Consider the following 20,532-nt stretch of genomic DNA (forward strand, 5'->3'; position numbering starts at 1 on the left):
TGCCGCGTATTAAGAAAAATTTAGTGTTTATTCGTTAGGCAATCATTTCTCGTAAACTGGAACTTAGGCACTGAGTTCCAGGATTTCCCCAAGCAGCACATGACATCGGTCCAATGTAGGATCTGAGTTGGCAAACGACAGCCCTGTGAAGGCCCCGCGTTGCCTCTGTTCTCCCAGCCTTGGCTCAGCCATTTTTAGAAGTTGGTAGTATTGGACCAATTTCTCGGACGTTTTCCCCGCCTTGGCTCAGCCATTTTTAGAAGTTGGTAGTATTGGACCAATTTCTCGGACGTTTTCCCCGCCTTGGCTAAGCCATTTTTAGAAGTTGGTAGTATTGGACCAATTTCTCGGACGTTTCACCCGCCTTGGCTCAGCCATTTTTAGAAGTTGGCAGTATTGGACCACTTTCTCGAATGTTTCCCCTGCATTGACTTTGCCATATTTAGAAGCTGGCCAATTCCTGCAATACGCAACTCAACTTTGAAGTGCCGACTGCTATGGAGCATCATGCAGTTGCTATTGTGACTTCTTAGTTTTCTCAATTGCGGCGATAGGCGCGATATATATATATATAGCTCGCACATTGTTAATTATTTATTAGCATATATAGTCCGGGGCGTAGATAATGATATCTTCGTAAAAACCCGCATAACCTCCTGTGAGATTTTTTAAATCTCAGTTTTTTAAACTAAAATATGCAAAGTTGCATGCATGCGTGCGTTATTTCCCCCTTTAAGGTTGTGGTCTTCGTTCTGTGTAAATGTAAAAAGTCCAGTCGTGCAATGAAAGAATGCGAGTCGGAGAAACATATATGCAGCACCGATTTTCAGGCCTGAATTTCAAAAACTATAAATAGCATTTTATAAAAATAACTTCTCGACTCTAACGTTAAATACGCTGTACCTTGATGTGCTTGGGCGTCGCAGTTAATGCGGTATACCTGCAGAACAGCACCAAAACATATATGTATGGCGCAACGTGTCGAGCACTCCATTAAAGCAGGAATGGGTAAAGAGTAACGTGCGTTTGCTCCATGATAGGACAGCGCTGACCATGCGCTTATATAAGAGATACATATAGCTTAAGAAAAAAAACGTTACATCGTCTGCGGGAACTCGAATTGGAAGAATGCGAAGGCATTGCGCCTCCACGGTACTCGTTCTCTCCCTTTGCCTCGTATGCAGCCCATATGAGTTATATGTGTCAGTATATGTGCCTCATATGAACACATATAGGCTTCATACGAGTTCATATGTGCCTCGTTTGACTCGTATGGGCACCATATGAGCCATGTGTCGACAAATGCGCCTCGTATCAGCACATATACTTCATACGAGTTCATGTGTGTCCCAAATTAATGTGTCTCGTATGAACGCGTATAGGCTGCTTACGAGCTCATACGCGTCACAAATGTCACAGATGAACACATCTGCTGCATATATAGTAGTTCACGCGCTACGGAAAGGTGACTTGTATGGATTACATATGTGGCATACCTTAACTGACACGCGACACTCGTGCGTACACAAGAGCTCCGATATGCACCGTATCAGCTTACATCAATCTCGAGCGAAACACATAGCCGCTGATGAGTGCCTCTCATAGAGTGGGCCTTGCTGTTTGAAACACGCGGAAAAGAAGGGATGAACAAGCAATTAACAAGTGCCCAACCAACGCATAAAAAAAACTCTTGGCCTGTTTCAAATATTTTTCTCCTTGATTCTCTGCTTGTGCCCTCCTGTTGTAAACCGCGCCTATCCAAACAGTATGACGTTAGGCGTTTCCAATGTGCTTGGACAAACGTTCAGCCAGAAGGCAAATGTTGCCTTCTGGGCTTAGTTGAGCTAATAACGCCAGGTATTTTCATGCAAGAGCTCCGACTGTAGTTAACAATATGTGCGCAATGAGAGTACTACGATCAATGGTGCAGGCGCTGTGAAAATTAAAATACATACAAATATCAGATCTTCCAGTGCTTATCACAGAGCACATCAAGATCCACAAAATCAGTGGAAGTGCAATCGGCTGTAGTTCAGCTCCTTATACCTTAAAAATAAACATTTGTCCTCGCACCTAACCGTCGAATTCTATAGTGGGAAGCATAGCATAAGTCTTGTCATCGAAATGTAAAGCAGTTTTTGCCATGCCAGCAATGGTGTAGTGGGTAGTGTAGTGAGCTGTAGATCTCTAGGTCGGTGGTTCGAATCCGGAACGGCGGGTAGTTTTTTTTTTCGCGTCCGAATTTTTTTTTTACTTTCTTTAGTTTACTAACTTCAATGGAAGCTATTTTATTGTTAATTGCCTTATAATTCCACCCCAGCCCTTCCCTTTCCTTTCCCAAAAATTGCAAACCAGACACATATGACACATGTGTCATATGTGTCATATGACACATACGAGATATTCCATAATCTCGTATGAACCAGACACATATGACACATATATACGAGATTTTTCGATAGGGACGTATTAATCGCTATCGGTTAATCGTCTTCATATTGATTACGGTCATAGATTTCAATCACGCGTCTTCAGCGCGCACTTCGCTTCTGCGTCGCGTGGTTGCTTCGGACGGTAGCAAGAGTTGGGGGGTGCGTACGTCGACTGATGTTTCGGAGTGCGATCGTTTCCTGCCGCCTTGATCCAAGCTTGAAGACGTAGATGCGACCGGCCGTTGTGAAATACCGAGATCTTGCAAGATCTCACGGTATTCTTTTTCAACGATACGGTACTTGCGTTGCTTTGCATTCATGGCGAAATGCAGAAGCTTTGCGGTGAAAGACGAGGACCGCAACAGCCGCACAAAGGGACAGCAGACAGGCAGTACGACCAACACCTCCACACCACAAAAGAAAAACAAGCGCGAGCACTCGCGGCATGACTCGCGGGCAGGGTTGCCGTTGGGAACATTTTAAAAGGAGCCAAAACTTGAGCTGAAAGTAGTCAAAAGTAGCCATGCCATTTCATCTTAGCTGTCGCGTAAAATAAGATCTTTTGCTCATTAATAAATTGAAGTGTAAAAAAATTGATAAAAATTATTCTTGGCGGTGTTGTCAACACTAAGCTTCAAAGAAATTTTTCGAAACTAAACACCGCTTTACGCATAAACGTAGGCATCCGCTCTCGCTCCCACGTACGTTCCAAGCCAATCCCAATCCATAGCTTGTGGTCATTTCGTTTGGACGTTTGGCAGCAAAGCGCTCTTGTGAATTTTTATTTCTTCAAGCTTTTTGAAGTTTGGTGGCGGCACGCGTGAGTCACCGAGGGGAACCAGGAGGCACTGCTTGCGTAAGTATACATTCTGTCCTTTTTTCCCTTTCATGTTAGTTGTCAGCTAATATTTACTTGTGAACTTGTCAAGAGTGAGGACAATGAGCACGCCTCGTGTGTCGCCCCTTTATCTAACTTGTCTGTAGGCATCTGTCAGCAGTTGTCTTTTGATTAACTCAGCGGCGCATTGCAAGGTGTAACTGCTTGTAAGGGTTGGGGTAATATGAAGTAACACACACGTACACGAAGGGAAGCGCTTCTAAATGTCGTGTGTGTTTGTGTGTTCCTTCATCAGGGTGAACGCACTATCCCGGCAAATCTTGTTGGCGCATTGCTTCTGAGAGGGTTTGTTTCTCGGCACATCGTACATTTATGTACGTGTATAGATGATATGATCATGATCGCAATGACAGTCGTCACGTGGTTACGGCGCTCGGCTGCTGACTCGAAATACGCGGGTTCGATCCCGGCTGCGGCGGTCGAATTTCGATGGAGGCGAAATTCTAGAGGCCCGTGTACTGTGCGCGATATCGGTGCACTCTAAAGAACCCCAGGTGGTCGAAATTTCCGGAGCCGTTCTCTGCAGCGCCCCCCATGACCAACCAGTTGCCACGTGCGATGCAGTTGAGTGTTTTTCATCGCCAATTTTTGCTTTTGTGAGGCTAATCGCTTGGTTCAGGCATGCATGTCAGACGTCATAGAGTCGCAGCCTGCATGCCTTGTGCTTGATTGACAAATGCTTCCATGGCAGTGTTGACATTGTTGCGTTGCGAGTCTCCGTGCGATGAGAGAAATGTGACAAGAACAGGATGAATGAACACAATTCTTCTGTACTGCCAGAAGTAATGCTGCTCCTGCCAGTGATCGGTTACAGAAAAAAAATTGAGAGTACTTTTTATTTATGTGTGTCCCTTCCCGCTACTCAGAGCCTTGTATTACAAAGTCTAGATCAGTGTGACTCTACATATAGCGAGTGCTAGTTTCGAGCTCGCTAATTGAACGCGCTTGTTTTCTCTCTTCCTCATTTGGTCAATCTTGCGTTTTACTGGTTTCTTTTTTCATCACTATGCTCCTGGTAGACTGCACTCAGTTTGATGTTCAATGCAGTGAAGTTGCACGCCACTATTGCTGGCTGTTATTTGTTTCACATGACAGCAGGCACAGAAATATTGTTTAAATAAGTCCCAAATTGCAGGCGCTCGTGACACTTGTAACTCTCAACTCATGAAAGTTCAGAAGTGCGTTGCGAAGTAGAACGAGATGGTTGTAAGAGTACCTGTCAGTTGTCATGGTAGTGTGAAGTTTTCGGCACCCAAACAGGCAAGTGCCAGTAGAGAATGGCACAGAGAGTGTCTGGTAAAAATCCTTGTTTGCCCATTAATCTTTTGTTGTGTTTCCTCTGTGCAGCATGTCAAAACCATTCGCTGTGGTGAAGTTTCCTCTTGAGGACGACTGCCTTGCAGTCATTCCTGTCGGATGGCTCACAGAGACAAAAGAAGAGTGCTACTGGCCTGTGGCCAGGAGCTCGGAGGTGACGCGGCTCGCAAAAGCTGAGGCCGAGCCAGCTCTCGGAGGGGAGTGGATGCGTTGCCCAGTGGTCGTCGTTACCACTTGCCATAAGTAGTCTTATTGTAGACATATTGATGGTAGCTTCATCAGCGATTGTAAAGGCCTCTTTGCTAGATTCTGTGAGTCTGCACCTCTGCATGGCTAAATTACGACTAAGAAGTCATGTTGATAACCACCGCTTAGCCAGCTGTCAAAAAGAGGAGCAGAATGAACTGTTAGCTATTGCACTTGTAAGCTGATGAACTACATCTGAAACTCATTGGTGCCTTGTTTTTGAAGACCTGTAGTTCCCAGAATTAGTGCTGCACTCAGTATGCTTAATAATATTTAGTACAGAAAGGTTTAGTATGGTAATTTTTTTTTTTTTTGCATTATGAAACATTTTTTGGCACACAAAAAGCACAGACAAGGAAAGAGCACACAATACAAATGCCAGACATCAATTGATGCTTTGCGTTGTGTGCTCTTTCCTCATCCATTTTTGTTGTGCACTGAGACAGTGTTTCATAATGCAAATTCAGAACCAACTCAACCAGCTGTTTACATTTAGTTCAGTTTGAATTGTTAGCCTGTCGCAGTAGCTGAGTGGTCCATGCTGCTGAGCCGAGGGCCCAGGTTACATCCTGTCTGTGGTGAAATGGAGCAGTGCAGAATGCGCTTGTGCTCTGTAATATCAGTGCATGTTAAACAACCCCATGTGGTCTAAATTAATCTGGAGTCTTCCGCTACGTCATTCTTCATAGCTTAAAGCTGTTAAATCCTAGAAACCAGAATCACACTTTTAATTGTAAATAAAACAATGCCTCTGCCACATGAGTGTTTCACAGGCTTTCAAACTGATAGTCTGTTGGCCTGAGTGTTGCTATACAGGCAGCTGAACGGGCATCAAGTCAGCAAAGCAGCCCTCGGACATATTTTGTAGCGACAATTCTGTTAAGTATGGATACGTGTTTAATTATGAGGAATTATGTGAGTTAGTTTTTGGAACCCATAGTTTGTACGAGATTTTGGTGCATGGTATTGAGGGTGCCTAAGACTGTATGCTGTTTGGGCAATTAAATATGTGCTCTCGAAAGTCTGCCAGTTTCCTTTCATAAGGTTTCTGATATAAACAGCAAGCTTCTTGTGGTAAGCGGCCGTGATGGTTAGCAGTCTATGGTTGAGGAAGGAAGGACCCGTGCTCTCACTGTAATGTAAGTTATCAATCGCTCGTACAGCTCTTTTTTGTAAAGTAAGTACTTTCACAAAATTGGTTGAGGTAGTCGTTCCCCAGATCAACAAACAATATTGTACATGCGAAAAGACTAGAGAGAAATAAATTTGTAGTTTGAATTTTCGAGGCAGTATTGTGCGAAATTTATTTAGGATACCAACAGAGCGAGCCATTTTAGTGCAAACGTAGTTTACACGATCTGTCCAGAGTAAATGTTCTTCAAAAATGACTCCAAGGAACATTGTAGAGCTGACACGAGTTATAGGAGCTTGCTCGAAGTGAATTTGGAAGTTGTTCGGAACTTCCTTATTTTTGGCTCTAAACAGTATGTACTTTGTTTTCCTGACATTAAGTTCTAACCTATTTGATTTTAACCAAACAGACAATTGGGATAACCAACTATTGGAGGCTGCTTGCAAAATATTACTATCTTGTCCTGAAAAAAATACGTTAGTATCGTCTGCATAGATTATAATGTTGTCTGCTGGATGAAGGTTGACGATATCATTAATATATAATAAGAACAACGTTGGTCCTAGAACGGAGCCCTGTGGTGCACCAGACACAATCTGACCGATCCCAGATGAAATACCGTTAATGATAGTTGTTTGAGATCGGTTGTCAAGGTAGCTAGCAAATAAGGTTAAAGGAACACCGCGTATTCCATAACAATGCATTTTTTCAAGCAATATCTTATGGTTAACCGAGTCAAACGCTTTCCTCATATCAAGGAATATGCCAACTGTTAGCAGTTTATTTTCTATGTTTTCAATTAGCTTTTCTTTGATTTCCAGTAAGGCGGCCTCAGTTGTTTTGTTTTTTTGAAATCCATACTGTTGCTTGGAGATGACATGGTTTTTGTCGAGATATTGAGAATGTTTGCAGGATCCTACAAGAGCGCCGAAAAAAAGGTGCGGCGCTACGAGTTCACTTCAGCCCTAGAAAGCTCGGCAGTTTCTGGTAATTGAAATTCTCATATTTCTTTATTGATGAGAAATTATTTTGCATACTCAACAAGACGTTCATGTGCAATTCTTTTTTAGGAAATGAGGGCCACAACGATGTTGTACAGCTGCCGTCACCACGTAAGACATGAATTCTCATTTGTTAAGCCGCCGCGGTGGCTCAGTGGTTACGGCGCTCGGCTGCTGACCCGAAAGACGCGGGTACGATCCCGGCCAAGGCGGTCGAATTTTGATGGAGGCGAAATTCTAGAGGCCCGTGTGCTGTGCGATGTCAGTGCACGTTGAAGAACCCCAGGTGGTCGAAATTTCCGGAGCCCTTCACTACGGCGTCCCTCATAGCCTGAGTCGCCTTTGGATGTTAACCGCCTTAAAACTAAAACACCATTTCTCATTTCTATTTAATGTAAGGTCGACATTGTGTTAGTTTTGATTGGGGATTTATGGTAGTATGCTTGCAAAATCTGGGAAAAAAACTCCACCGTAGCTAATTGCACTTGCAGAGAAATGGAACGTGCTCAGACTTGGCATCAGCTTTTTACATTTGCCATGCTCTCAGATCAGCAGTGATTCTGCCAGTAACCATTTCGTGGCAAACTCTCTTACCCACGTTAACAGTACTGCGAACAGGTTTCTATTCACATGACATATATTCTGCTCTCTGTGTTTGGTTTCGCCATGACAGTTTCTTTTGTGTCCTTAAATGTACCGTATTTTCCAGTGTATAAGACGCACCCGCCATATATGCAGGCTGTAATTGAAAAAGTTGCTATATAAGACGCACCCCAGTTTTCCCAGTTGGGCTAGTGAGGATCAATTAAACACGCTTGCACGACCATCACGAAATTCACCGTACTTGTGAGAAATTCTTAAGCAACGCTAAGTGGTCGAAAAAGGCAACACTCACGCCATTCCTGCCCACGTTTTGGAAAAAAAGAAAGAAAAACAAAAAAAACTCTCCCACATGTCCATAAGAACATTTTATTTCTACTTAAAACCTTGGAAGTCTTCACCTTCGGATGCGCTATCAAAAAGTTCACCCATTTCTGGTGGCAACGCGACTGAAATATTCTCTTCGCACTACGTACATGGAGCAAACAAAGTGGCAAAGGGTGGCTGAAAAAAGAACACCGGCTTGTCCTGGCTTGTCTTGACAATGGCGAGAAGCGTGATTGTCGTCATCTTTTGGCATTTCACATTACTTTTGCTTGGGGCCTCCGAAACGGTGGTGTGTTTGTGATCCCGGAAGTCGTCATCCCCGTCGTTTCATGATAAAGTTCACCTAAAAAAAGTTGCGCACGGTGGTCCCCGTATTGAAGTATTAACCGTGTTACAACCGCTTCATTGCTAGTGATATTTTTTCGGTAAAAAAGGCTTGAACATGAACCTGAGTAATTTCTGAACTCTCTAAAAAAAAAAGAACGAAAAATTCGCATATAAGACGCACCCTTGTATAGGACGCACCAGCAAGATTTTTGAAAAAAGCCGCGTCTTATACACCGGAAAATACGGTACCAATGCACCATGCTGGTGCATGAGAAATGTAATTATTGAAGTACTATAGACACATATTTAAAAAATTGAAAACTGATTTTTCAGGAAAGAAAGTGGTGCAGTAATTCTCTCGCATTTCGGTGGACATTCATAAGAGAAGGGATAAAGGAGGGAGTGTGAGAAGAAAGGAAGAAGGAGGTGCCGTAGCGCCCTGGGATAATTTCAGCCGACTGGGGATCTTTAACGTGCACTGACATCGCACAGCACACGGGCACCTCTTGCGTTTCGCCTCCATCGAAACGCGCCGCCGCAGTCGGATCACAACGTTCTTTTATGTGTCATAGGTATCTGCATGATGTGACATTGTTTGTCACGTCAACTACTTGTCATGGAGGTGTCGGTTTTGATGGGTTTTGAATTATGAAGTCTTTGTACAGCCTGTGATTGAAACCAAATTAAAATATCTTTTCGGCCAAAGGAAGTGTTACTATTGCCTGGGGGGCATCTCTATATAACCAGGAATTTGTTTCTGAACTTCGTAATTTTGTGTCTATTGTGTTTTAAAAAGATCACCTGTATGAAAAACAGCCTGGCCATGCAACTGTTCTGTCCCTTCTCCAAAAATATCCTGAAGTAGCATTTCTGCATTCAATTAGGATAGAAATGTGACATTGTGGTTGTACACAGTAGTGTGTTCTGTACTTCCTGGATTGCCATCAATGACGCATGTTCATCTCCAGCCCCGCTGAATCACGCTGGGGAGAGCGTGAACGAAAACAGTGCGCCACCCAGCAAGCTGGAGGGGTCGACAGCTGGGACTGTTGATGGTGAGATTTTCACTTTGTTTACTTTTGTGCAAAAAGAGAAATGCAAGCCAAACATGGGGACACAGTGAGAGGACAGAACAAATGCTGCTTGTCCCGTCTTTTCACTGTGTTCCTTTCTTTTAATTACACTCCTATTTTGTCTAGTATCAAGTGACACAACAAAATATAGAAGCTAGATCTGCTTTGCCTTAAAGAAAAACAGAGCAAATTTTAAATTTCTCATTGTACCTGCTGCTGCCGAGCAGCAGTCAACAGGCCCAGAAAGACCTAGAGAATATACTTATTCAGGAAGATATTTGCACGGAGTTCTCCTCAGTGGCTCTTGAAACGGTGCTAGGAGCACATTTCTAGTTTCAAACTATGTGCTTTGAAAGGGGTCACTCTGAAAATCATCACATGTATTTCTCAAAAACCATTGTATGAACTGAAGTGGTACTGGAATTTACAACCTAGTACTTCCATTGCTTTCTCCTCTTGTGATTCATAGTGGAGTGGTTGTTGTGTGCCCTTCCCAAGAGCTGTATGTTGTGCTTTTGTTGGGTTCTTTTGGATCCTGGCATTTCTGTTGCCTCTCTCGGCCTACATCACCACCAGGAAGCCACTCCTACGAATTGCACTCTACACAGTAGTCCCATGTTCTGTGCATTTGTTTCCTTACCAGCATAATTTGGTCGCTTGGTCGCGGTTGGTCAGCAAGGCCCATATTGTAATTTTTCATTGTCTTTCAAAGTATTTTAAAAGTTTACTGGTTGGAAGTCAATGCAGTGCCTTGGATGCAGCGAAATGTGCTGAAAAAAAATTAATTGCGCTATCACAAAGCTCCCATAAAGGGTGCTGAAGGAGATAAGCAGCCAATAATAGTGGCATGCTCTGAAGGAGGACCTCTTGCTTAGGAAAGAACTGAACAGCCTAACTGCCTTGTGGAGCACATCAGCTGGCTCCTAGTCTTGTCTTGCCTGCAGAAAATGGATGCGTGGTAAGAGATAAATGTGACCTTGTTTTATTTCTCAACGGTTTGGGACCTCCTGTGCCTAGCAAGAAACATTTGGTCCACCTCTTTGTTGCATTTCGCTTGTCAGCTAAGGGCTATAATTCCATAAGGGCTATCTTTGTTGCAGTTTTAATGCATTGATCCCTGCCAGCACTTGCAGTTAGAACAGATGTCTACCTCCAGCATTTTGGCCAATGTGGGTTTTGCCGTGAGCAATACTTTCCAAATGGTGCAATGCTATATTAAGGGCACAGGCCTGCTCTGCTTTCTCGCTTCTATTAGCACATGCTTCTCATGACACTGGAAGAATCCATTTGCGACTAACTGCTGCCATCTCTGCCATGGTGCAATAGCAGTGGAAATGCCCATGAAGCAATGTAAAAATTGGCGAAGCTCATAGACTGAGAAGTCCTTTACACAACAAGGCTGCAGGTTCTGTGCTAGCTATCACACATAGAGCAGCTCCATTTCACCTAGGTGTTTGTCAGTGCATGGTGACATTTATGGCATTTAAATTAGGCTAGCAAGGAATAGAACATGAATTAGAAGTGTCCTGGAGGATAAAAACTGGGGGAAGTTTAGGAGCATAGTACAGAGTGTGTTGCTGCCTACTGTTAGCCTCATACTGTTCTTTATTGTACCTCAGTGCGCAAATGATATTATTGCGCCCAGGTTAACCCTGCTCTCACTGAAATTGTTGATTGCTTCAGTTTCAGCTACCCTGCTGAAGCTGATGTGCCTGGTGCTGGAGGTCCGACAGCAGCAGCGCGACTTAATGCAGCGGTTACAAAGGCTGGAGGATCACGTGCTGCTGCGGTCGGACCGGCAGCTGGAGCAGAGGACTCGGCCAGTGTCCCCCTCGCCACCGCCTCCCACCCTTGCACTGCCCGCATTCTCCCCCGAGGAGTTGGACACTGTGGAAGCTGCCGTCCAGGACGACAGCGTGGCTGCTGGACTGGTGATTTAATGTTTCTGATAATTCGTGTCTGGAAAAAATGAATGCCTACTAACGAATTGCATGCATAATGTAATTCCGAGGTTTGTGAAGAAATCTTGAGCTCCAAGAGTATTTGCATGCCGTGCTCTGTGAATAACATGCTCTTCATAGATATAATTCCTACTGTTGTGCTGGAGTGTGCTGTCACAGTGTGTTTTGTTAATGTAAATGTCTTGTTCATGAAAGTTGCTTGCTGATATACACACTGGCTGTTTCAGTGAACATTTTCAGGAATTCCGAAGAATAGGGAGTTCAAAATAGAAGAAATACTTGCAGGTACACACGCACAGTTATGCAGTAAATTATGTCCACCACTGCTGAGAGATCGTTCCTCCAAAAAAAAAATTGTTTTCCCATATCGAACTTGCGCTTCTTTAGGAATTTTTGAGAGTGTTCACTGGAACGCCCTGTCGATTCCTTGTGTGGTGAGATTTACTGTTCGAAGCAAAAGTGGTACGCAATGCCCAGCCGGTAGCAGAGCTTGCAAAAACTGCATCACGTGTCGGGACAGCTGTTAGGGGACTCTCTTTATCTGCTCTTTGGCTCCTATCAATTTGTTGGGCTCAGTAGCAGTGCTGAACATGTGGCGCTCGCAATACAGTCGATCCCGGATATATAGAACCCGGATATATCGAATTATTGCCTATATCGAACAGATGTAGAATCCCCTTGGGAATCTCATGCAAAATTATAGCAAATTTGTTTACGTTTATCGAACTCCTGTGCACCCTATATTTGATATATCGAACTCCGTGCCATGCCGAGCCCCCGCAAGTGCGCTTCTCCCAGTATGCACCACCCTGGAAGTGGGCTTCTTCCACTAGCGCGCGCTCCTGCAAATGGGCTTCTCCTAAGAGTTCACGCGGCGCTGGCCTTGGACAGCTGCGCTTAGTCACGTGATGGGAACTTTGTGGGGGGTGTGAAAGGAAATGGGAATGGCCATAAGGAGCTCCCTAATTTCTGATGCTCACATCGTGGCTGACATCATCGATACCGAGGAAGCGGACCCGAGCAGTGACGAAGATTGTGCGAAGAGGCCCAGCCGCCATGCACTGCGGCTGAACTTGCATCCGCATTCAGCGTCATTCATCGCTGTTGTGGCGCAATGGAGGGCACTGGACTTTCTCATTTGGATACTCTCAACAAGCTTGAGGACAGCTTAATGAACTGCATGGTGCAGAGGAAGAGGCAAGCAAAGCTCACTGACTTTTCTTGCGAAATAAAGCGCGCTAATCGTGGAGTTGTGCTTTCGTTTTTGTGGACTTAAGAGGAATAAATCGGTAAGTTCCCACTTGCTACGATCCCGGGAAATTGTCCGAGATTTGCGCAATTTTAAAATAAGCGTCTAATAGGCATATTTTATATTTCGAATTATTGATATATCGAACTTTTTCGCGATCCCCTTCGAGTTCGATATATCCGGGATCGACTGTATTGCTTACGGCAAGTGCCAGTTGTCACATCATGTTTCAGCCACGCAATGCAAAGAAAATGCCACCTGCGAGACTGCTGTCGCACCAGAGCGTTTAGGCGAGAAGGAGCGCTAAACAGCAAACCAAGCTACTGATGCTGGTTCTGTGCGAAGCATTGCACCTATCACATCTTGTAGTAGCTTGGTATTTGGCGGTGCAGTCACAGGCTTTTTTGGGGCAGTTGCTCTCAGATGGTGTCACTCAATGTCATTCGATGTAGTTTTCCAGAGCTCTGCCGGTGGCCGGTCGTTGCATAACAGACTTGGTTCCAACAAATTTTTTTTCTCAGTCAAATATTTCTGTGATTACATTATTCTTTTACATCGATCAACAGCAAAAAAAAATCCCCTATGCTTTTGTTGCCTGTGGCTGCCTTTCTTCGTATGTGTCTCATAACGAGCCCCTCATTTTCCTTACATTTGTCATTTATTGTTGTGCTGTTTTAATTTAGTTCAGCAGTGGACTTTGTAGCTAACATTAAGGATGTTGTAAGGTCTGTTTTACAGGAAGCTGAGCTTTCGGTTAATATACTGTTGCATGAACTGCTGTGAACACAGCTGGAAGTTGGTCCTCTCTCAGTGCGTCTTTAATTTCGGCTAGGTTTCCCAAATAATGGGGCAGCTTTAACCCACCTCTTCCCTGTCTTTTGCTCACATTATGCACATTTCATTACTTAATCTGCTGCCAAAAACAAGCAACATCGTTTAATTAAATGTGGTTGCTAAGCACGCAGCTTTACTCAGGTGCTTGGGGATTTAAATAAGCGCCCTTTGTATAGCATTAATTAGACTGCTCAATTTCAGGGTAGTGAGCCCCGCCATGGTGGCTCAGTGGTTAGGGCACTCGACTGCTGAACCCAAAGACTCGGGTTCAAACCGAGCCGTGATGGCCAGTTTTCCATGGAGGCGAAAAGCAAGGCGCCCGTGTGCAGTGTGATGTCAGTGGCGCATGTTAAAGACCCCACGTGGTCGAAACTTCCGGAGCCCTCCACTATGGTGTCCCTCATCATAGCCTGAGTCACTTTGGAACTTTAAGTTCTACAAACCAAATCAATTTTAGCGTAACGGCTGTGCAGAGAAAACACATCCAGCACATAGATATCTGCAAAAAGCATTATAGTTATAATATAATAATGTCCAAGATGCAAAGCATAATGGGTAGGAGTTGGCCACCTTTGCTTAATCGCTAAAGTTTCCCTGCTCTTAGTAAACTGGGAAAAAAAAGAATGTCCATATTGGTGGTGGTGCTTTCTGCTGGTAGCAACTAGTCAAGCTATTGTATCATACAGAAATTATGCATTATGATTGTAGGTACTCGCATGGGCTGTTGACAGGTAGTCACACAATTGTCTTAGCTATTCGATTCTGCTAAACTAAATGAAATTATAATTGATGTTTGTGCCTAATAGCTTGTGCACCTGTGGTGTTTCTTTTCAGCGAAAGCAGCTGGTCCGCCTGGGGGGCAAGGGCCTGAGGGAGGTGGGCTCCAACATAATGACCGCCATCATGGGGGTGGCTGTACAGAGGATGTACAGCCTCCATGGCCGCAAGGGCAAGTGGTCATTTATTGCCCTGAAGTTATGCAAGGTGGCAACAGGTATGTTGTTGCAGTAGCTTTTAACTGAATTTTAGAAGATGAGTGGAAGAACATGCACCAGGTTCTGCTGCGCTTTGTTTTCTTTTCTTCTTTTCAGTTGATACTTTACCAGTTTTCTTTTTCATTACAGGTGAATATTTTGTTACTGTTTTTATGGGGGTAGTCATCTGCAGTTTTCTTCCATGTGCATCTGAAGATATATGAGTCAGCAGATGCCTTTCAAAGAAAGCCCTCCCATCAGTCACATCCATCTCTTGTCATGGATCATAGTCGTGCCTTGTATCTGCCAGCCATTTGTGCTCCCATATGTTAGTAGTGCAAAGTGGTCGACCGTGATGTCGCAGCAGCTTTATACAGTTGGTTAGAAGAGCTTTCAGGTGGATTTTCTCCTCATGTTGTATTTGGATACTGTAGTCCTTTCATTTTGGCACGCACTTTGAGTTAACATGTACTTGTGGCCTTTTCTGTTTTCTCTGTTGCTGAAATAATCTTGATTTCTGTTAACGAGCAAACTTTTTCTGCTGGCCTAAAATGAACGCTTATCTTATGCAGATGCCATCTGTGAGAAGACGGGGGCGGATGTGGTGGAAGCGCAGGGGTTTATTAGGAAGTGGTTGCCAGGTTCGGTGGACCGTGGCGGCGGACGCAAAAGGCGTTTTGCCGAAGCGTTTCTGCCAAGTACCGCTGCCGGCCTGGCAACCACTGCGAGCCCCTGTGCTTCAGCCCCCAGCACAGTGCCCTCCCTTCCCCAAGCGGCCCCCACCTCCCAGAAATCCTCCTCCCGCGCGGCCCTGGCTCCTTCCCAAGGTCCCGCCTCCTGCGCGGCCCTCGCTGCCTCGCAGGACTCGCGCAACCGCGCGTCCCCAGCCACGGTGCCTAATTATTTAATAAATAGTTTCTCAGTTGGATTCTTTCGTTGCCTCATTTTGTTGTGCATGTGTATAGAAGAGATGATTGCAGCTTTGCAATGCCAAAACCCATGGCTTTCCCAATGCGAACATTAACTGGAATGTGAATATTCGCTGAACTGGAAATGCAATGGCATAAACTTCGGGCAAGCGTTAGCAGAAAGGCTGAACAGTGGCCTAATTGTGGTATGTCAAGCCGGTGTTGGTAGAGCAGCTGAAAGTGGGTACAATAGCGGCATGAATGTCGGTTCAGTGTTGGTAGAGCGGTTGAAAGTGGGTACAATAGCGGCATGAATGTCGGTTCAGTGTTGGTAGAGCGGCTGAACAGTGGTCTGATAGTGGCATGAATGTCGGTTCAGTGTTGGTAGAGTGGCTGAAAGTGGGTACAATAGCGGCGTGAATGTCGGTTCAGTGTTGGTAGAGCGGCTGAACAGTGGTCTGAGAGTGGCATGAATGTCGGTTCAGTGTTGGTAGAGCGGCTGAACAGTGGTCTGAGAGTGGCATGAATGTCGGTTCAGTGTTGGTAGAGCGGCTGAACAGTGGTCTGAGAGTGGCATGAATGTCGGTTCAGTGTTGGTAGAGCGGCTGAACAGTGGTCTGATAGTGGCATGAATGTCGGTTCAGTGTTGGTCCGAACATCAGGCCAAGGTTGGAAAAAGTAACTTTTTGCCCCAATGCCGACGTCGGTACGACTTTCGAGCCGGTTTTGACCAGCATTATGCCAGCGTCGGTCCATTGTTGGTGTGCTGCTTGGGTCTTGCGTGTCACTGTACTGAAGTGACGCGATATGGGTGGCGGAGTTATCAGGTCCGGCAACGCTTCAGCACTGGTCAACTGCATCGTTTTTCAAAGTCTGTGCTCGCATAAGCTTTCTCGTCATCAGTGGCTCATGGCTTTTGGGGCGTCCCAAAGCGACTCAGGCTATGAGGGACGCTGTAGTGAAGGGCTCCGGAAATTTCTACCACCTGGGGTTCTTTAACGGGCGCTGACATCGCACACTATACACGGACCTCTAGAATTTCGCCTGCGTCGAAATTCGTCCGCCGCGGCCGGTATCGAAGCCGCATCTTTCGGGTCAGCAGCCGGGCGCCGTAACCACTGAGCAACCGCGGCGGCCTCGTCATCAAAGGGTGAGTGCGTATCGTATAATGGCACCTTCCGTTTTGTTTTTTCGTACCGTATATTTTTATGATAAGACGGAGTGGTGCCGCACAGAAACGTGCGGGACATTATTGCGACAACTTAATAGGCAACTCCGGCGTTTTTTGTACCTGCTTCCCTGAACATCTCAGCTTGTTCGCTGAGGCTCTTGTTAATCATATGATCACACGATTTTGATAAGGCCGACAACAAAGATGAAACAATTCCGGTTTTTATTGTCTTAGAATGATGCAACTTGTAGTTCAACAATACTTTTCTGCCTTAGTAGGTAGTTCCAGCCAGTATGCCCCGTCTCAACTATCAAGTTGAAATCTAAAAACTGTAGGCTGGTATCGACCGTGATCTCAGTGGCGAACTGCAGACCGAGAGTATTTTCTTTCAATATCTTTGTACATCAGTCATCTGTCTAGAAAAGTTCGTTTTTTACACAAAGAGAAGTCATCGACACAACGAAAACGTAACGTAACGACGTAAGGACGAGTCTGTGCTTGTCCCGTGTTTCCTCGGGTTTCAGTCTCTACGTATTTCGCGCTGTTTACCTTAAAAAATGTATAACCAACTCGCCCGTTTGGCCAGAGTGATCTTACATTGTTGTAGAAGAGATTCCAAGACCTCGGACAGAAAGACGCACCCGCGGTCGCTCAACAGTTCCCGGGGTGTTCCATTGCAAAGAATGAAGTGATGCAAGATGAAAGACGCAACGTTGGGCACCGTAGAACTAGGGCGGGCCGTGGTGTCAGCCTATACCGTGTCAGGGGCTCGATGGCTACAACAACCCAGAGGTTGCCAGCAGCCATTTGAGGAGGTGGTCCGCAGAGGTCAATTGCAATGCGGTCAGAAGGCCAGGGAAGGGCAAGGGAGAGGCTGCATCAAGCCCACTGAGTGGTGACGACCGGGCTTGCGGCGTTGACTGCCATGGCGCGAGCGGACGTACTTGCGGACGAAGGTGAACATACCGTGCCAATAATTGCGGAGCCGGAATCGTGTGTATGTTATAAAGGCACCGGCATGAGTAGACTAACGGCTTGACGGAACGGTTTAACTGCACCTTGGGCGGCATGCTGTCCATGTATGTCTTCCGATCATTCCGACAAAGTCCGCAGCGGTGGCTCAGTGGTTATGGTGCTCGGCTGCTGACCCGAAAAACGCGGGTTCGATCCCGGCCGCGGCGGTCGAATTTCGATGGAGGCGAAATTCTAGAGGCCCGTGTACTGTGCGATGTCAGTGCACGTTAGAGAAACCCAGGTGGCTGAAATTTCCGGAGCCCTTCACTACGGCGTTTCTCATAGCCTCAGTCGCTTTGGGACGTTAAACCCCATAAACCATAAACCAAACAATTCCGACAAAGACAGGACCCTGCCCTCAATCACCTAGAGTGAAAACAGACTGATTTACAGGGCAAACAGCCTGAGGAGAGCTAGCCAAAATGGCGCTCTGAGTTCTGAATACCATGTCCGACCGTCAACGCAACCATCGTGCGCTGGCGGTGCCGCTGCTTCCGCTGCCCGTCTTCCTTTATAACAGCAACAGATAGTGAGGATATTGATGGCGTGTTTTACTGAAATTCGTTCCACTCAAGACAGTCAGTGGAGAATGGACGAATGGCGACATTACGCGACAAATCAAAGCAAACGCTGGAGGGGTGGCGGGGGGGGGGGGGGGGGGGGGCAACCTGCGCTTCTGCTTGACGACATTACGCCTTATCACATGCCTCGGCAATAACAAGTTGATATCTGGGAATGCGCTCCATGGAGATTTACCATTCACCCTGCAGTTCAAACCTGGGTCCCATGGATTCTATGTCCTTCATAACCACAAGAAATTTCGTCGCGGGCAACGACTTCGTGATGGTATTGCCTTCAAGGGATTGGTAACAGGCTCCCTGTGGCAACGAAAAGTTCCTTCGGTTGATAAGCAGTTGGCTGTAATTATATCAGAAAGTTTTGTTTTCATATTCAGGTAGAAAATTTGATAACTGAACCCTCCTCGGATTATCCTCATCAGGAACGAACGGGTGTAAAAATGAGGGGAAAGGAGGGGGGCACTTGGTAAACGCATACAGTTACTCTGATTGTGTATGGCAGTAAAAAAATCTTTTTTAAATGTGAAAGCACCCTATCACGGTGGCTCACTTGCTTTGGCGCTCGACTGCTGATCTCAAGGTCGCGGGTTCAATATCGTTCGTGGCCGCTGCATTTCGATGAAGCCGAAATACAAAAACACCCTTGCGGTGTGCGATGTTATAGTGCCATGTGTACCCTTTTGTAGCTTCGGTACGTTAGGCCTCACAAAAATTTTAGGCGCTTGACACCACCGTTGTTTTACACTTTTTATAAAATCCCGCACAAAAGAGTTTTCGATACCTTATGTTTGGCGCATGATAGCCTTAGATGTTTATGCTACAGTAAACCCAACACAGCACAACGCAAAGGTGCAGATTGTTTTTCAACGTCGGTGCATTTTGATGTCAAGTAGTTTCTCGTAGTTTTCAAAGTACAGCAAGCCTTCCCCCCTCCTTCCACCCCCCCCCCCCCTCTAATGATGGCAAAGACAGGCATATCGGCAGAAATATTTGCAGGTCTTGTGAAAAGGTGCTGTGAGGCAATAAATTCCCACTGAGTTATGAATGTGACTAAGTCCTATGCGAAACAATGCTTGGTCACTTTGAGGTCAATGCCTGCCTTTTTTAAGTGTCTCCGCAGGCAAGTTATTTCGACGAAAAGTGCCTTCTCGGACTGTAGTTATAGAAGGCTGGGAGTTTCGGAATATAACCCTTCAGTTCATTCCGAGCTAAATAAGGCGCTTCGGGAAGCGCAGCGTGCCCGCCACGGTCAGTGCTCTCGCCCATCCTCCTCCTCTGCTGGAGCTGCGCCCCCTTGAGCTTTGCGCCCGGTTGTCACCACCGTCGTGACGCCGCTGAGCACACAGTCTGCAACGCGGCACCCCGACACTAGTGGGGCAAGGTACAGCTAAGCACAACGCACGCTTCGCCTTTCGACTGTTGAGAACAGCGTCAGCAAGTCATAATAAGGTGTGGGTGCGGGCTTTGTGATCGATAGCAAACGTAAAGCGCGGTAAACACAGGGACGTAAGAAAGACGACGAAGCTCGTAAAAAGGAGCATCATGCAAACCTGCCTTTCGAATGTCCTCGGAAAGTCTTGCCTCCCCCCCCCCCCCTTGATTAACGAATGTTTCTGAAGGCAGATTTGAAGTCGAGCGGCTATCCCATCCATCTGCTTTGTGCTGTAGCTGAGGATATCCTCAAAAAAACAGAAGGTTCACAGTGACAAGGTGATCAAGAAAAATCAGAAAAAAAGGGTTGTAGATTTGCCATGCTTCCTTTCTTTGTCTCACAACATCATGAAGTTAACTCGGATTGTGGAAGTAAAAGTCCTGTCAGCACCTCATAAACTAAGCAGGCTTTGCAGGCTGACGAGCCCTTCGGGAAGTGAAAATGTAGGCTGTCAGGCACGACATGCCAACAAGTATGTTTATTGTGCTGAGGCTCTCGTCTATGAGGTACCGTTGTCATGCAGCTGTTTCTTCGTGGGCCAGAGCGGACGATTTGAGTACGAGCGTCTGCGAGAGGATGCCAACAGTGTGCGTCAGATGCGTGGAACGCTTTCAGTTCACTGCCGCTACTGTGACTTCGAGGGTGGCGGTCACTGTGCTCCGGATTTCGCACATTCTGTGTTGACAGCCATCCTAGGAAGCTATGGAGATGGACAGGACAAAGAGTGGCTGCGTAAGTGCACCATCAGCCACACTTCCGAAAAAAGGAGGTTATGTATGTCAGCATAAACCACTAAAATGACTTTCGTTTCGCATTGTACTTTATCTGTGATGGTGTCTTTTTTGTTCCCCTTTCATGTCTTTATATATTCTGACCTATCTTTGTAATAAGATTGAGGTGGAAGTTTGCGCTTGTCCGTCGTCTTTCTAACGTCCCTGTGTTCACCGCGCTTTACGCTTACTCAGCAAGTCTCCTGCGGATTCAGCCAGCTTAGCGTATACTGAAGCACACGGAGAGGACACATGTGTCATTTGGTTTCATTTACCGTGCTTTGCCCC

General features: G+C 45.8%; 1 protein-coding gene across 2 annotated transcripts; it reads left to right on the forward strand.

The window, feature by feature from the left end:
- Positions 1–2,444: 2,444 nt before the first annotated feature.
- LOC149357435 (uncharacterized) lies at positions 2,445–15,698 on the forward strand. 2 transcript variants are annotated; one of them, XM_089584669.1, is made up of 7 exons: positions 2,445–3,288; positions 4,678–7,012; positions 7,096–7,137; positions 9,249–9,335; positions 11,037–11,284; positions 14,232–14,346; positions 14,944–15,698. In XM_089584669.1, exons 2-7 carry the CDS (start codon positions 6,904–6,906, stop codon positions 15,393–15,395), a joined length of 1,053 nt encoding a protein of 350 aa, XP_089440795.1. In that variant the 5' UTR covers positions 2,445–3,288; positions 4,678–6,903; the 3' UTR covers positions 15,396–15,698. The 2 variants fall into 2 exon arrangements, with proteins under 2 accessions (XP_089440795.1, XP_089440794.1); XM_089584668.1 differs by having other exon boundaries at positions 14,232–14,391; positions 14,944–15,696.
- Positions 15,699–20,532: the final 4,834 nt, after the last annotated feature.

The sequence above is a fragment of the Amblyomma mixtum genome, chromosome 3 (assembly GCF_055824585.1).
Source record: "Amblyomma mixtum isolate Tamu chromosome 3, ASM5582458v1, whole genome shotgun sequence".
NCBI lineage: Eukaryota > Metazoa > Arthropoda > Arachnida > Ixodida > Ixodidae > Amblyomma > Amblyomma mixtum.

Bases quoted from the DNA above. Each gene is read 5' to 3' on its own strand.
- LOC149357435 (XM_089584668.1), top strand. From the start codon at position 6,904: ATGGTTTTTGTCGAGATATTGAGAATGTTTGCAGGATCCTACAAGAGC. The intron at 7,013-7,095 runs GTAATTGAAATT...ATTCTTTTTTAG, and splicing joins AGAAAGCTCGGCAGTTTCTG to GAAATGAGGGCCACAACGAT. The intron at 7,138-9,248 runs GTAAGACATGAA...GTTCATCTCCAG, and splicing joins TGTACAGCTGCCGTCACCAC to CCCCGCTGAATCACGCTGGG.